The sequence below is a fragment of the Megalobrama amblycephala genome, linkage group LG16 (genome assembly GCF_018812025.1).
Source record: "Megalobrama amblycephala isolate DHTTF-2021 linkage group LG16, ASM1881202v1, whole genome shotgun sequence".
Taxonomy (NCBI): Eukaryota; Metazoa; Chordata; class Actinopteri; order Cypriniformes; family Xenocyprididae; genus Megalobrama; species Megalobrama amblycephala.
Genome location: NC_063059.1, coordinates 32,411,629 through 32,428,993, shown reverse-complemented (window position 1 = coordinate 32,428,993; position 17,365 = coordinate 32,411,629). Strand labels below are relative to the sequence as shown.

Sequence of the window (17,365 nt, the reverse complement as noted above, 5' to 3'; positions counted from 1 at the left end):
GAGTATAAATAAAATCTGTAAAATTTTAAAGCTCAAAGTTCAATGCCAAGCGAGATATTTTATTTAACAGAAGTCGCCTACATCGAACGGCCAGTTTGGACTACATCCCTCTACTTCCTTCTTTAATGACGTCACTAAAACAGTTTTTTGACTAAACTCCGCCCACAGGAATACACAAGAGTTGCGTTTGTAGAGTGTGTTTGTCGCCATGTCGTCGAAACGCTGTTATTTTCATCCCGCAGTCCAATCACCGGGTCTGATTCCGGCTCAAATTGATAGGGTAAAATTAAAGACATGTTTACAATAACACTGAGCGCATGCATCTCCACGTTATGGTAAGAGGCGTGACCTTTCCGGGCAAGATGCGCTCAGAGCTGTCGAATCACAACACAGGAACCGCTGGCACAATCAGAACTCGTTACGTATTTCTGAAGGAGGGACTTCATAGAACAAGGAAGTCATCAGCCCGTTTTTATGACAGTGGAAACAGCGGTATACAGATAAGTAAATTATGTGAAAAATACTGTGTTTTTTTACACGCGAAACATGAACACATGTTATATTGCACACTATAAACACAATCAAAGCTTCAAAAAACCACGAAAAACGGGACCTTTAAAAGATGTAATATAAGTCTAAGGTGTCCCCTGAATGTGTCTGTGAAGTTTCAGCTCAAAATACCCCATAGATTTTTTTTTATTAATTTTTTTAACTGCCTATTTTGGGGCATCATCATAAACGCGCCGATTTATGCTGTGGCCCCTTTAATTCTCGTGCTCTCCGCCCACAGAGCTCGCGCTTGCCTTAAACAGTGCATAAACAAAGTTCACACAGCTAATATAACCCTCAAAATGGATCTTTACAAAGTGTTCGTCATGCATGCGGCATGTATGCGTCGGATTATGTGAGTATTGTATACTGTTATACTGTTTACATTGATTCTGAATGAGTTTGAGGCTAACGGCTAATGCTACACTGTTGGAGAGATTTATAAAGAATGAAGTTGTGTTTATGCATTATACAGACTGCAAGTGTTTAAAAATGAAAATAGCGACGGCTCTTGTCTCCGTGAATACAGTAAGAAACGATGGTAACTTTAACCACATTTAACAGTACATTAGCAACATGCTAACGAAACATTTAGAAAGACAATTTACAAATATCACTAAAAATATCATGTTATCATGGATCATGTCAGTTATTATTGCTCCATCTGCCATTTTTCGCTGTTGTTCTTGCTTGCTTACCTAGTCTGTTGATTCGGCTGTGCACATCCAGACGTTTTGCCCTTGTCTAATGCCTTTCATAATGTTGGGAACATGGGCTGGCATATGCAAATATTGGGGGCGTACACCCCGACTGTTACGTAACAGTCGGTGTTATGTTGAGATTCGCCTGTTCTTCGGAGGTCTTTTAAACAAATGAGATTTATAAAAGAAGGAGGAAACAATGGAGTTTGAGACTCACTGTATGTCATTTCCATGTACTGAACTCTTGTTATTTAACTATGGCAACATAAATTCAATTTTTCATTCGAGGGCACCTTTAATAGTTTTTGTCATCAGTTGTGTACATTATAAGGGTTTTATGTTACATCTTCTGTTATTTAATGAATGTTTATTGCATTGTGTAAGTGTTGTGGGTTACCATGATTGTGTATCGTGTTTGCGTGAATGACTCTTTGCTCCTTCTATTAGTATATACTTCTCCTTCTATTAGTATATTAGAAAAAGCTACTTATGATGAACTCTGATTCTTCATGTAGCTTTCTCTTTTACCACATGATTATTATGGTGGTTGTCAGTATATGTTTAAGGTACAAAACAGATTTTAGTAGCAGTGTGCATTGTTGAATTTATTGGTTTACATTTAAATTTTCTTTTCTGTAAATTACAGTTTCATACTGTAAAATTTACAGTTTGTTCTGTAAATGTGTTCACAGTTTTTCTGTATTTTTTACAAAATTATTCTGGCAACCACAGCAGCCAAAATTATTTTGTAAAAACTATGGAATGTTTTTTACAGTGTGAAAAAACAATGTTCTTTTCAATAAATCAGTTGATTTGGCTGGTTTTTAAATGTGCGGAAGCTTCATTTAGATAACAAAAACAAGCATTTGTTCTTGAGCTAACACAAGTTCACACAAAGTATCTGTTTTTGTAAAAGTGGATCACTACCCACATTTCCAAGAGGACACCATTAGATTCTCTCAAACCTGCACATGCAATTGATTCAATAATACAGCTGGGCTGCATTAGCCACCAGCCTGTGCTGGGATGTGTTCCCTGATGGCCGTATAATCAAGGAAGTGCTCTTTGCATTATGTCCCAGTTCAAGTATGAATGAATCATTCTCCATCAGCAGACATCTGTGTGGTCCACCGTTTCACTGATAATGCATCCTGTGAAACTGAGTAGCGAATGAGCCACAGCGGGATGAGGGCTGAGAGAGAGGATATTGTGTTTCAAAACAGACACTGTATGTCCATGGCAACATTAAAATAAGATTATTTAATAAAGCTCTAATCAAGGAAGTAAGAAAGCAAGTAAATCCTCTTAAAGGTGCCATTGCATTGAAAATTTAATTTACCTCGGCATAGTTGAATAACAAGAGTTCAGTACATGGAAATGACATACAGTGAGTCTCAAACTCCATTGTTTCCTCCTTCTTATATAAATCTCATTTGTTTAAAAGACCTCTGAAGAACAGGCGAATCTCAACATAACGCCGACTGTTACGTAACAGTCGGGGTGTACGCCCCCAATATTTGCATATGCCAGCCCATGATCGAGGCATTACACAAGGGCAGCCAGTATTAACGTCTGGATGTGCACAGCTGAATCATCAGACTAGGTAAGCAAGCAAAGACAACAGCGAAAAATGGCAGATGGAGCGATAATAACTGACATGATCCATGATTACATGATATTTTTAGTGATATTTGTAAACTGTCTTTCTAAATGTTTCGTTAGCATGTTGCTAATGTACTGTTAAATGTGGTTAAAGTTACCATCGTTTATTACTGTATTCACGGAGACAAGAGCCGTTGCTATTTTCATTTTTAAACACTTGCAGTCTGTATAATTCATAAACACAACTTCATTCTTTATAAATCTCTCCAACAGTGTAGCATTAGCCGTTAGCCACGGAGCACAGCCTCAAACTCATTCAGAATCAAATGTAAACATCCAAATAAATACCATACTTATGCGATTAGACATGCTGCATGACGAACACTTTGTAAAGATCCATTTTGAGGGTTATATTAGCTGTGTGAACTTTGTTTATGCAATGATAGAGTCGAGAGCTTGGGAGGGGGCGGAGAGCGCGAGCAATTAAAGGGGCTGCAGCCTGAATCGGCACATTTCTAATTATGCCTCAAAATAGGCAGTTAAAAAAATGTATTAAAAAAAATCTATGGGGTATTTTGAGCATTTTTTTTTTCTTGTTCGAGGAGCTGTTTTACTCGAATATTATAACTTCAGTTTCAAAGCTGAACTTCTTTTAACTTGAGGGTCATGTTTTTAGACCACTGTGTCATGCGCAAGACATAGTTTGTCATATGTAAGTTGAAAAATATGACAGAAAATACAATGTAAAATGCTCTGCTAATCTATTTATTTATCTTTTGTAATATAGGTCTTCAAACAGTAACATAAAACATTGGAGAAATGCTACTCACCCAACATAATGTGAAAGCTTTCGGTTCTTTGCTGCAGCACCTCTTATGTGCCGCTTATGCATGCGGTGACTGTGAAATGGGCTTTATTGTGTGTTTGGATGAGGTTGCTGATTACATTTTTGTAATTAATTAGTAATTTCTGCAGGAATACATTTCTAAATCCCTCCCATCTTTGGCTGCTGCTGACACATTCAGAAAAGAAAATCCCTTCGTCTGTTTGCCTTCCCAACACATTTTGTCCCAGATCCTGATGTCAGCTTGTGAGGGAGAGGTGTCTAGGAGGGGTTTCGGTAACCACATTATCCATGTTCTTTACAGTGGCTGAGTCTCCTGGAACTGTTCAGGCGACAGATCAAAGCCTCAAGCTCTGTCTGTGCTGGTCCAGCTACTCTGGTGATGCTACCCATCAGCCCTGGCTCCAGAGACAGGCCTCTGCCTTCACAGACCACGGCTTGGATTGTTTCCCTGAAGTGCGGACATTGGGTTTTGATGGTCAGTTTGCTGTGACTGAGACCCAAGGCTAGGCTTAGAATGGCTGAACATGGGAAAAGAGGATGAAACGGAGGTCGTAAAAAAAGAGAAAAAGTCTGCTTTCCATGGACAGATTTTGTCAACAGCATCCATACTTCACAAGATGGTGTTAGCATGTTTTCGTGTGTCTAGCACTGTGGGAGTTGTTGAACCAATACATAATGCAGTAGAGATATTGCACAAAGTGTCTGTTTTATTGGGGGCTAAAATTGAATTAACTGACAAAAGCTTAACTAAATTAAGTACATGATATCAGGATTAAAGGGTTAGTTCACTCAAAAATGAAAATTATGTCATTAATTACTCACTTTCATGTCGTTCCACACCTGTAAGACCTTCGTTCATCTTTGGAACACAAATTAAGATATTTTTGATATTGCATTGACAGCAAATTAATTTATACTTTCAATCCTCAGAAAGTTACTAAAAACATATTTAAAACAGTTCATATGACTGCAGTGGTTCAACCTTAATGTTATGAAGCGACAAGAATACTTTTTGTGTGCCAAAAAAACAAAATAACAACAATATCTTGTGATGGTGATTTCAAAACACTGCTTCATGCAGCTTTGAAGCTTTACAAATCTTTTGTTTCGAATCAGTGGTTCAGAGCGTGAAAGTCATGTGATTTCAGTAAACAAGGCTTTGTTACGCCAGAAGTGTTTTGAAATTTCAATGGTTCGCGTGACTGGCCGTTTTGATTTATGCTCCAAACCACGAAACAAAAGATTTGTAACACTTCGAAGCTTTATAAAGCAGCAGTGTTTTGAAATTGGTCTAGATATCACTAGATATTGTTGAATAAAGTCGTTTTTTTGTTTTTGTTTTTTTGCGCACAAAAAAGTATTCTCTTCGCTTCATAACATTAGTCACATGAATTGTTTTAAATATATCTTTAGTTCCTTTCTGGGTGTTTGAAAGTGTTATTTATCTTGCTGGCAATGGAGGCCTCATTGTGCCATCGGATTTCATCAAAAATACAGTGGGTATGGAAAGTATTCAGACCCCCTTAAATGTTTCACTCTTTGTTATATTGCAGCCATTTGCTAAAATCATTTAAGTTCTTTTTTTTTCTCATTAATGTACACACAGCACCCCATATTGACAGAAAAACACAGAATTGTTGACATTTTTGCCGATTTATTAAAAAAGAAAAACTGAAATATCACATGGTCCTAAGTATTCAGACCCTTTGCTCAGTATTTAGTAGAAGCACCCTTTTGATCTAATACAGCCATGAGTCTTTTTGGGAAAGATGCAACAAGTTTTTCACACCTGGATTTGGGGATCCTCTGCCATTCCTCCTTGCGGATCCTCTCCAGTTCTGTCAGGTTGGATGGTAAACGTTAGTGGACAGCCATTTTTAGGTCTCTCCAGAGATGCTCAATTGGTTTTAAGTCAGGGCTCTGGCTGGGCCATTCAAGAACAGTCACGGAGTTGTTGTGAAGCCACTCCTTTGTTATTTTAGCTGTGGGCTTAGGGTCATTGTCTTGTTGGAAGGTAAACCTTCGGCCCAGTCTGAGGTCCTGAGCACTCTGGAGAAGGTTTTTGTCCAGGATATCCCTGTACTTGGCCACATTCATCTTTCCCTCGATTGCAACCAGTCGTCCTGTCCCTGCAGCTGAAAAACACCCTCACAGCATGATGCTGCCACCACCATGCTTCACTGTTGGGACTGTATTGGACAGGTGATGAGCAGTGCCTGGTTTTCTCCACAGATACCACTTAGAATTAAGGCCAAAAAGTTCTATCTTGGTCTCATCAGACCAGACAATCTTATTTCTTACCATCTTGTCAAACTCCATGCGGGCTTTCTTGTGTCTTGAGCCTCACTGAGGAGAGGCTTCCGTCGGGCCACTCTGCCATAAAGCCCCGACTGGTGGAGGGCTGCAGTGATGGTTGACTTTCTACAACTTTCTCCCATCTCCCGACTGCATCTCTGGAGCTCAGCCACAGTGATCATTGAGTTCTTCTTTACCTCTCTCACCAAGGCTCTTCTCCCCCGATAGCTCAGTTTGGCCGGACGGCCAGCTCTAGGAAGGGTTCTGGTTGTCCCAAACATCTTCCATTTAAGGATTATGGAGGCCACTGTGCTCTTAGGAGCCTTAAGTGCAGCAGTTTTTTTTGTAACCTTGGCCAGATCTGTGCCTTGCCACAAATCTGTCTCTGAGCTCTTCAGGCAGTTCCTTTGACCTCATGATTCTCATTTGCTCTGACATGCACTGTGAGCTGTAAGGTCTTATATAGACAGGTGTGTGGCTTTCCTAATCAAGTCCAATCAGTATAATCAAACACAGCTGGACTCAAATGAAGGTGTAGAACCATCTCAAGGATGATCAGAAGAAATGGACAGCACCTGAGTTAAATATATGAGTGTCACAGCAAAGGGTCTGAATACTTAGGACCATGTGATATTTCAGTTTTTCTTTTTTAATAAATCTGCAAAAATGTCAACAATTCTGTGTTTTTCCGTCAATATGGGGTGCTGTGTGTACATTAAGGAGGAAAAAAAATGAACTTAAATGATTTTAACAAATGGCTGCAATATAACAAAGAGTGAAAAATTTAAGGGGGTCTGAATACTTTCCGTACCCACTGTGTATATATATATATATATATATATATATATATATATATACAGTCACATCATTCTGTTTCCCTCTTTTCCCCTTCAAATGATTCAGTATGCTGTGCGTGTTACAAACCCCATGACTATTATTTAAGTGCCCCTCCTTCTGCTCCTAGATAAAAGCAGTGTCCTAGTCTGTCTCGGCTGGACTTACCAACCAACACAAATTATTGATATGCATTTGTCTGGTTTGCATCAGCCTCCTCTGTGATCTTGGCTTATGAGGTGCGATTATTCCAGCAATTGTTCATGGAAAAACGCAGTGGGACAGGCAGGGCTGTTTATGGATGCTTCTCAGCCTCTTAAATTATGAATTTCCTTTGACTTGCATCTTCCTTCGCTGCCCCTATTCGCTTTGTTATTTTTATTTCACTTTTTATTGGGTGAACAAGCAGACTGAATTCTGAAATGAACATGTAGAAAGAGCTACATTAATGGTTCAAATATTTATAATACCTCATATCCAGAATTTAGACGAGCTAATGCTCATTCTTAAAACAAGCAAGTTTTTAGTTGTGAAAATCTTTGAAAATCATATCTCAGTTGAGACAATCCACATGTGTTCTGAGCTACCTTTAAGAAAGCTTTCGAGGGCATTAGAGACATCTGAAAATTATATAAAACACATTGGCTTTGCTTAAAAATGTAGTAAGCTGTCTTTTGCCTTAACAGACCCTTGTGAAAAAGTACACTTTTGCATACTTTAAAAAGTATGAAATATACTTAAAGGTGCAATATGTAATATTTTCTGTCTGCTAGAGGTCACTATTCAAAACAAAGGCGTAGCTTGATGACGCCAAGTTTGAGTGTGGAATCTTGGGACATGTGGTTTTTCACCTCAACGGCCAGTGGAAAAGAATTGGGATAGGACTCAGGAACAAATCATGTTCATGGATGTGATTATTAACGTTACTGTAGTATGAAATAGAGCAGGACCGAGTCTTGTGGGAGCTGAACGAGGCCGCTGGAGCGATTGCGTAACACACGCCTCACGAGCAGCAGAACTTTTATTATGACACAGTCGCCGCCGCCGCTTCCACTTTTCCGGTCATGAGTATGAGGTAATGCAGCTCTGTTTATCATATTACATACATTTGAGTGTGATGAAAATGTTTTAATGTTACTCTGTGCATTCGCTCGGCAGCTGCTGTGAGATACTTGTTACACACTGCAGTAAACTAGATCAATTTTAGAATAACATATTAAATGCTGGATGGCTTGTGTTGATAAATGTAATGAAAATAAAGCTGCATCTGATTATGCTATGTTAGCTACTTCACAAAATAGTGTTTTTCTCTGAGGCATGGTAAAGCATGGTACTCGCAAAAAAATCAAGAAAATTAGATTTTAACAATAAGACTAAACGTGTTGAGCTATATAACAATAATTAGTTTTCTGTCTATAAATATATCAAAACAGTTGTCCCCTTGTCTATTAAAACATGTAAATATTAAAGTGTCTTTGGTGTTTCCATGGTTTCTCGGAAACCGAGGGTAACGCAGGTATGATGCAATTGACAGGCGAGTCCTCACACGTCCCGGAGCCTTGGTTAAAATTGCAATTTTCTCACGATTTACAAATAGTTGCAAACATTTAGTATGTTGTAAGTGCTCAAGTGAACAAAATATATAACACTGGCCTAGTGGTTTTTGGATATTTTACTGCAAAATTCTTACATATTGCACCTTTATGTGTCAACAATGTAATGACTCAAGACACTTGTCATGAAGTGTATATATTTATATGTAATTTCATAATTAGTTGCACTATCTTTTAAAACTGGTTAAAGTGTACTGCTGAATGTACTGACAAGCATTTGTAGTAGCCTAAACTACAATATACTTTAGTGTAATTTCTAGTGAAACTTGTATGTCATTTATAAAAAAAAAAAAAAAAAAATGTAATTACACAGTTGTAATGATGAAGTTAGTACATTTGAAATATAATAACATGGCGGAAGATAGATATTTTACTTCATAACTTGTTAAATATGGATTTTTTTTTTTTTTTACATAAATGCATTGCTTTGCTTCAGAAGGCCTTTATTAACCTCCCGGAGTCGTGTGAAGTACGTTTATGATGGATGGATGTGGAAGGAGACACTTTCTTCAGCTCATACTCATTTGTATCGCTCACTGCCATTATAAAGCTCAGATGAGTCAATATATTTACTAAAATATCTCCGATTGTGTTCATCAGAAAGAAGAAAGTCATATACACCTAGGATGGCTTGAGGGTGAGTAAAGTTTGGGCTAATTTTCATTTGAAAGTGAACTAATTCTTTAAGCACTCTTCCTTTTCACTATCCTAACAGAGATGAAACCTCACAAGTAACTGATTTGAAACACTCAAGCAACTCTCTGCCATGAATGGGAGACTTGCCTGAGAATTGATCAAGGTATAAAGTGACATTAGCATTTTGCTAATGATCATCAGTCTGACAGACACAAAGCAGAGAACTTTTTGTTTTGTTTTTTTCTACTAAGCCTGTAACAGTGCATTCTGGGACTGCAACGCAAAGTGTCAATAGAAGAATTGAAATGACTGTTTGTATGTGCAATATTTTCAGTGCTTATTAGATTATTGCATTGTTAGCTTAGCAACATGTGCTAACACAAACCTTGTTTGTAAGCTCTAACTGAATTCCTAACGGCATGCTAATTATTTTTCCCATATATGGCAAAAATAGTAAGAGAGATATGCTAGCTTGCTACTGATGCTAATTCAAATTAAGCTTCTATTGTGTGTTTAACAAGAGGAGTGCTAATCGTCTGATGCGCATGAGTAATGGTTAAATTAGCAGCTTATAGCAGACAGCAAGGCATTTAAGTAGGTTTTGGAACAGAGCCATTGACTTGACCACTAGTGAATTAGCTTAGAATCATCTTGGCCATTTTCTGTGAGGAAAAAAAAATAAAAAATTCTCTAAATATAGATGCAGATGTTGACTAATACAGATTTTCACAGTAAAATACTCATCGGCTGGAAACACTGCCCTGGCCATATGGTTTGACAAAGTGAGGTTTCCCCTGAGTGATTGCGTGGCGTAGGAGTGTGAGGATGTTTTGCAGAAACACCTTTGAGTAGGTTGTGACATTACATGTCTCCAGATTCTGTGCTGAAAAATACAAATGGAGTGAGATTTCCAGACGCATGGAGACGGGTGCATAAGGTTGACCATATTCAGCCACTCAGTTGCTAATGGACAATTTATGTCAGCTAGACTAAAAAAGATGAGTCTGAACTCTGAGGTGCAAGTTTTGTCAGAAAAAAGAATTGACTTTTAAGACTAAAATGTCTTTGTCTGAGTTAAGGGAAATTGGATGTAATGAATGCAGCACCGCAGTTGATGGTGGCCAACCCAAATCCAAGATATTATACAACAGCAGCCTTTAGTGTAGCAAGACGGTCTCTCATTTATCCATAGCCTGTATACTATAAAAAATTAGGCTCCACTTTTATCAGAAACAAACCATATGGTATAATGTAGATAAAATCATTCAAGGTTTAGTCACAAGCGCTTTTTAATTCTTTTCATAGGTTAAATATTTGCAAAACCTACAGACAGAATTAAAGGGTGACTAGTCACATGACATTTATGTCTTAGGTGATTGGCTCAACAATTTGTGCCCCAAACTGAATTCCCAAGATCATGGTAGCAAGCAGGTCATGTACCTCTGGTGGGGTCATTGTGCTGAATGCTAACTGATAGCTTTCCTCAGGTAATATACAGTACACCTCTTTAGTGTTCATTTATATGGGTTTTTATTTCCTCGGCCTGACAAAACAGAATCCTGTTCAATTTTAACAGCTTTGACAAATTTAGCGCATGTGAAAGTAATGTTGCATGTATAATGATAATTGTATTGACTGCAACTTTACTGTTTATAAAGGGAAGATAAATTAACAGTTAGGAGTGTAAATCGATGTACAAGAAAATTCCTGAAAGGAATGTGACAAGTTAAAATGAGACCATTAGAATTGATCTAGTCTTTTATTTTATTTTTTAAAAATCACACACCATAAAAATTACATGTACAAAACTATAAGATCTTAAATTGATTTATGTACAGTTACAAAAGAAAATGGCAAAATAAAAAGTGACCAAATAACTCAAATTAACAGGTATACGTGTGCTCCCATTTGGGACCGCTGCCGCCGTCTGTTTGTTGCTTTGAGTCCTTTGAGTTTCAGTTCTCACTGGACGGGAGGGTCACGGATGACACTGTAAAGCCAGATGAGATGGAGGAGGAGGAGGGGGAGGAGGAGAAGGGCAGATTGATGAAAGTGCAGGAAGCACAGACATGCTGTTTACTTTGTCCCATCTGAGTTTCCTCTCACTGGTGCAGTTTGCATGATTGAATAGGAGGAGGATGATGAATATCTAGAGGAAACAAGAGAGAAAAACAAGATCAGAGCCCTTGACAGAAGGTGTGAAGCTTTTGAAGAGATAAGCAAAGACTGCAGTCCTTGCCTAGTCATAGTGGAGCTGCTCACAGGTCAGCTAACATACAATTTAGAAGAAAAAATTCAATTCCATTCAATTTAAGCTCTATCGACAGCATTTGTGGCACAATGATTACCAGAGTGAATCCTATCTATCTATCTATCTATCTACCGACCGATCTTTTTCTGTAGCCATTGAAAACTCTACTTCTTCTCACTCTGCTGCTTGCACATGTGGTGTACCACAGGGTTCTGTTTTAGGCCCTGTATTATTTTTCCCTCTATCTTCTTCCTTTAGCCAAGATCTTTCATAAACATCACATTTTATATCATCTTTATGCAGACGATGTACAGCTTTACCTTCCAGTGAAACCAGATGACAATATCTCTTCAGTCACTGTTGGATTGTTTAAGTGATGTTAAAAGTCGGATGGCGGATAATTTTCTGTTTTTGAAAGAGGTATCTTATGCTCACCAAACCACTTTATTTGATCAACAATATGGTAAAAATAGTAACAACAGAAATATTATTATAATTTAAAACTGTTTTCTATTTTAATACATCATTACTCCAGTCTTCAGTGTCACATGATCCTTCAGAAATCATTCTAATATGCTGATTCGGTGCTCAAGAAACATTTCTTATTATTATCAATGATAAAACAGTTGTGATGCTTGATAGTTTTGTGGAAACATGATTCATTTATGAATAGAAAGTTCAAAAGAAGAGCATTTATTTGAAATAGAAATCTTCTGAAACATTATAAATGTCTAGATATAATAAAACACCAATATATTAAAATATATAAAATAGTCTTGTGTATTTTAATGTTTAATCCATAAATCCATGGTGGATTACTGTAAGTCACTTTAACATACATACATACTGTTCATAAACTAAAAATGAAAGGGCTTAGTCAAAAAAGTTTATTCTATGACCAACATTATGCGACAAATGCTGTCGACTGAGCTTAACTTGAACGAAAGCTGGAGTATTCGTTTATAGTCTGAAGTCTTCAAAGACCAGAGGGAGTGGGTGAAATTGGCTTTCATAAGTGGTGATTGTGACATCTAATATTACATTGATCTTATATGCATAAAGGAACAAAAGGAATCAACAGCAGTGCTGGCATCCTCTCAAATTTAGGATGGTGGTCTCCTCTTTGGGCTTCTGGACCCTTTGGATTGGAGAACAGCTGATATAAATGTTAATTTGCTGGCAGGAGCAGCAAACGATGCCGCCAAGCTCTGGAAAGCTTGAGAGACCATGAAAGCAGCCTGGATTAGACAACGTTTCTGCCAGTGACTCGACCCCATGCCTTTTCTGCGTCTGTCAGATAATGCGTTCGCCGAGACCACCTTCAACAGCTCAACACCTGGGCACGGACCTCCATCCTTGCCCTGTTTCAGCAAACACCACAATCGGTCTCATATCAAAACCTAAATGAACGTCCATCAATATTGATCTAAGTATGTCACAACTGATTTATTTCTAGCTCAGTCCTGACAAAAGAAAATTCATCGGCATGAATTTGGCCTCCAGAGCGGCCATATGTTCCAGCCAAGCGTGCTCAGCTCCGAGACAGATACTGGATGTTTCACACAGCATGTGGCCTCAGAGATGGATCTGTCTGGAGCCTCGCGGCTCTAAATGACAGCGCAGACGTCATAGTAGACTGAACACATAACCAAGATCTTCCAAACACAGCTAAGATCAACAGCTCCAGGCATTTGCATATTAAGTGAACTTTCTGTTCCTGCTTGTTTTTAATCTCAGCCATTTTCTCCTCACACCTACCCAAAAAAGCTGCGCGGTTCCGGTGTTTAATCTTGTTAGGTGAAAAATGAATGTTTTCAGTTTGGAGTGTGACGACGTAAACAGACTACTTAAGATATATGGGGGTTTATACAAAGAGAAAAGATATGCCTGTTGTTCTGGCGAGGGGACTATTTTGAGTAAAGAAAGAAGATAAATAATCTTCAGACTATCACATTGTATTATAAAAGCTTGATCCCACAGCCATACAAATACCTGCCTTGAAATCTATTTATAATTCACGACAACTTGGATTCGTTTAGTTCTTTCAATTGTCTTGAAGCTTCTTCTACTTTTTAAAAATATATTTATATGTCAACACCAGTATATTCAAATGTGCACTATTGTTCAAAAGTTTTGGCTTTGTAAGATTTTATTTTATTTTATTTTCAGTAAGGATGCATTAAACTGATCAAAAGTGACAGTAAAGACATTTATAATATTACAAAAGTTTTCTATTTAAAATAAAATGCTGTTCTTTTCATCAAAAAATCCTGAAAAAAAAAGTTTCAGAGTCTCCAACTGTTTTCAACATTGATAATAATAAGAAATGTTTCTCGAGGACCAAATCAGCATATTAGAATGATTTCTGAAGGATCATGTGACACTGAAGACTGAAGTAATGGAATAATATAAGACAGTTCTTTTCTGATAATATTTCATAATATTACTGTTTTTACTGTGTTTTCGATCAAATAAATGCAGCTTTGGTGAACATAATAGACTTCTTTCAAACAACTGTATATTTATTTTAGGTAACATTTTATTTTACAGTGCCATAGTTACACGTTATTACATGTACTTATAATATAGTAATAACAGTAAATTATGCATAATTACAAGTAACTAACCCTAACCCTAACTGTAACTCTATAGTAAGTACATGTTAATTAATAGTTCTCAGTACTTATTTGAGTATTTACAATGTAACTATGGCACTGTAAAATAAAGTGTAACCTTACTTTTTTATTATTATTTTTTAAATACGTGAACAAAAAACTATATTTAAAAGTAAGTATCTTTATTCTTCTATTGGCGGTGCAATTTCTTTTAATCAGCCAATTGATGGGAATAATACATTAAATTGATGAAGAACTAACTAAACCCATAGATAAACACATCCAATCTTCTACATTCAGCATTCAGCACTCAGCACTCAGAGAATCAGCATTCAGCACTCAGAGAATCTTATTACTTAGTTTGGCTGCCATTATAGCTTTCATTATGAGTTATATCACCACACCTTGTTTCTCGTCAGCACTATTGATTCTGCAATTAAATCCAGCCTGACCATTAGATATCAAATAAAGGAGTCTTTCAATGGATTTTGTGCAAACCCAGGGGCAAACGGTGAATGACAGCCAGGCATAAATCACAGAAGCTCTTTAATAAAACAGCAGTCTGTCATGCAAATTACACACAAGGGAATGTTGGCCACATCACTTTCCAAAAAGAGAGATAAGTAAACTCCATTTGAACTCTAATCGCTTTAGTCTCAACCTATTTATTTGATGCATACACTTGTGCATATGTGCATGGAAGAACAGATGCATAGATTTTTGCATCTTGTTCCATATACACTGTACAGTTCTCTTGGTCACACTTTATATTAGGGTCCAATTCTCATAATTAATTAACTATTAACTAAGACTTTTGCCCCAATAAACTCCTAATGACTGCTTATTAATAGTTAGTTAGTTGTTCAGTTTAGGTATTGGATGGGATTAAGGCATGTCGAACACAGTCATGCAGAATAAGGCAATTATAAGTACTAATAAACAGCCAATATCCTAGTAATATGCATGCTAATAAGCTATAACTATATAACTAGCAATAACTAACTCTAGTTAATAGTGGGAATTGGACCCTAAACTAAAGTTTTTATTTTTCATCAACTCACACATCAGTTGGGGTGAATCAAAGCTCAAGCATGCGAGAACCAATGAGGTTCATTCTCGTGTTATGCAGCACGTTTGAGCTTCCGCAAGAGGTTTGTTCTCACGCATCAAGCAGGTTCGGTTGAGCTTCTGTTTAGGTTCGCTGATCAATCTTTACATGTGAATAAAAGCTTAAATTCAATCTGTTCATCATATAAAGCGATCAAGTCTCTTCATAAAATTTGGATTAAACCACTCAATTCATAGGGATTAGTTTTACAATCTCTTTCTGAACCTTTTAAGCGTCAAAGTGGTAGTTGCGTAGCTGTCAATGGAGAGACAGAAATCTCTCAGATTTCATCAAAAATATCTTTATTTGTGTTCCAAAGATAAACTAACGTCTTATGGGTGTGGAATGACACGAGGGTGAGTAATTAATGACAGAATTTTCATTTTTGGGTGAACTAACCCTTTAAGGAAAGAACTGTGATGTTACTGGAATTTGAATTAACATGTTAAGAATTAAAATATATTAACATTCTGAGTAATCCATCCATTTTCAAAACCATCTGTCCTAGGTAGGGTGCTATTAAATTAAATTAAATTAAATTAAATTAAATTATTACATTCTTTAAATGTTATTTCTTCAGATCAGAAGCCATAAAATGTGGACATAATATCCAGTTGCAATATTCTAAAATAATTTTACAACCTTAAAATCCAGTGTGACCACCCCCAAATGAAACAAGATGCATTTGGACAAGTCAATGTGGGCGACTGGTTAATCTAACCAGAGAGTAAATTTGCATTTTCTCTGACCCTGTGAGAGGAGCATTTGGGAAAGGGGAAAGGGCAAATTTATGAGTCATTGTTTGATTCCTAATTTCAATTTGCCAGAAAATGCACACTAAAGAGTCTCCAAGAAACAAAACATTAGCAACAAAACCAACATCGAACCATTAATTTCGAGGAGCACGGCTGTACTATGTGATTAACAATGTTGTGGTAATTACTAAATGGGGAGTACTTATCTCAAAGAGGTGGAAGGTGGAACAAAGAATTAAGGTATCAACAAACTTCCCCTCTGGGTGAGCAGACAGAGGCCAGATAACATCGCCGTGGACTCCTTCAACAGTGTGTACAGAAAACAACAACAAATCGCAAGAGCAGCTAATTAAAACAGCACAAAAATATGCTATTGTCTATTAAATGTGTTTTCTTCTTACACTAATTTTCCAATTCCAATCCGATCCAAAATTGGTAAAGGACATTTCAAGGTCTTTACCGTGAGCCAACTGGTCTAAACCAGATGTAAGATTGAATTTATGATCCCAAATTAATTAATCATTACATATCAATATTTAAAACTGCTCTTGTTAGTGTAATTTCTGTCTTAATGGCATTTCTGTGATTAAATGGCAAATAAGTAATCAAAACGGACAACCTGCATAAGTGTCTGTGGCAGAAAAATGTGTTCAGTGAGCTTATCGCTGTGTCATCGGCATGAAGAAGTGATTAGTCACGTAATGATTTTTTAATTGGCGAAGAAATGAGGCTTGACAAGTCAAAACGAAATGCTAAGTGTGGCGAAGGGGTGCCAATGCTGTGTAATTGCAGTTCTGTTGGTCTATTTTTTAGAAAAAATATAACAACTCAGATTCACCACTGAGAGATGAAAGTCTGAAACAACAGTGTTGGTAAGCTTAGTCATAGAAAATTTATATTTTTCATTACTCCAGTCTTCAGTGTTCCATGATTCTTCAGAAACCAGTCTAATATGTTGATTTGCTGCTCAAGAAACATTTCTTATTATTATCAATGTTGAAAACAGTTGTGCTACTTAATGTTTTTGTGTTAATCGTAATACGTTTTCCTTAAGATTCTTTGAATAGAACAGCATTTATTTGAAATCGAATGTTTTTAACAATGTACATGTCTTTACTGTCACTTGTGATCAATTTCATGAATTGTTGCTGAATAAAAGTATACATTTCTTTAAAAAAATACTTCCCACAAACCTTTAAACATATATGCCACAGTTAGAAATGCTTGCTCATTCTCTCAGCTATTGTTGTTAAATCCCTGACGATCTATATGTTGATATGTTAGTCCATGGCCTGCTTACAAAAACAGTCAACACCTGACAGCTAGGTTTGATTCACAGCTTTAAGCACTGAAACAAGGGAATAAACAACTCAATCTATCTTAACTTTGCACTTCGAACTTTTAACTGCTCTCGTTTCTCAAAGTCATGGAAAGCAGAAGCTTTGATTTTGGGATCAATAGCCACGTGAAACGCCAATCGTTGGCCTGTCAATTTTTCTTTGTCAGCTCCTTTAACTGGCAGACTTTTGAACAGAGACCAACTGATTGCGTATGACATC

The 17,365-nt window shown here is 37.0% G+C and overlaps 1 protein-coding gene across 3 annotated transcripts in view; it reads right to left on the bottom strand.

Annotated features, from left to right (window-relative positions):
* Positions 1-10,578: 10,578 nt before the first annotated feature.
* Positions 10,579-17,365, bottom strand: part of zgc:172282 (leucine-rich repeat and fibronectin type III domain-containing protein 1-like protein) — a 135,235-nt gene continuing 128,448 nt past the window's right edge. For all 3 annotated transcript variants that reach the window (XM_048161328.1, XM_048161326.1, XM_048161327.1), the window contains one exon: positions 10,579-11,226. In XM_048161328.1, coding sequence (XP_048017285.1) covers positions 11,180-11,226 — 47 coding nt within the window. In that variant the 3' untranslated portion in view covers positions 10,579-11,179. The remainder of the gene's footprint in view (positions 11,227-17,365) is intronic.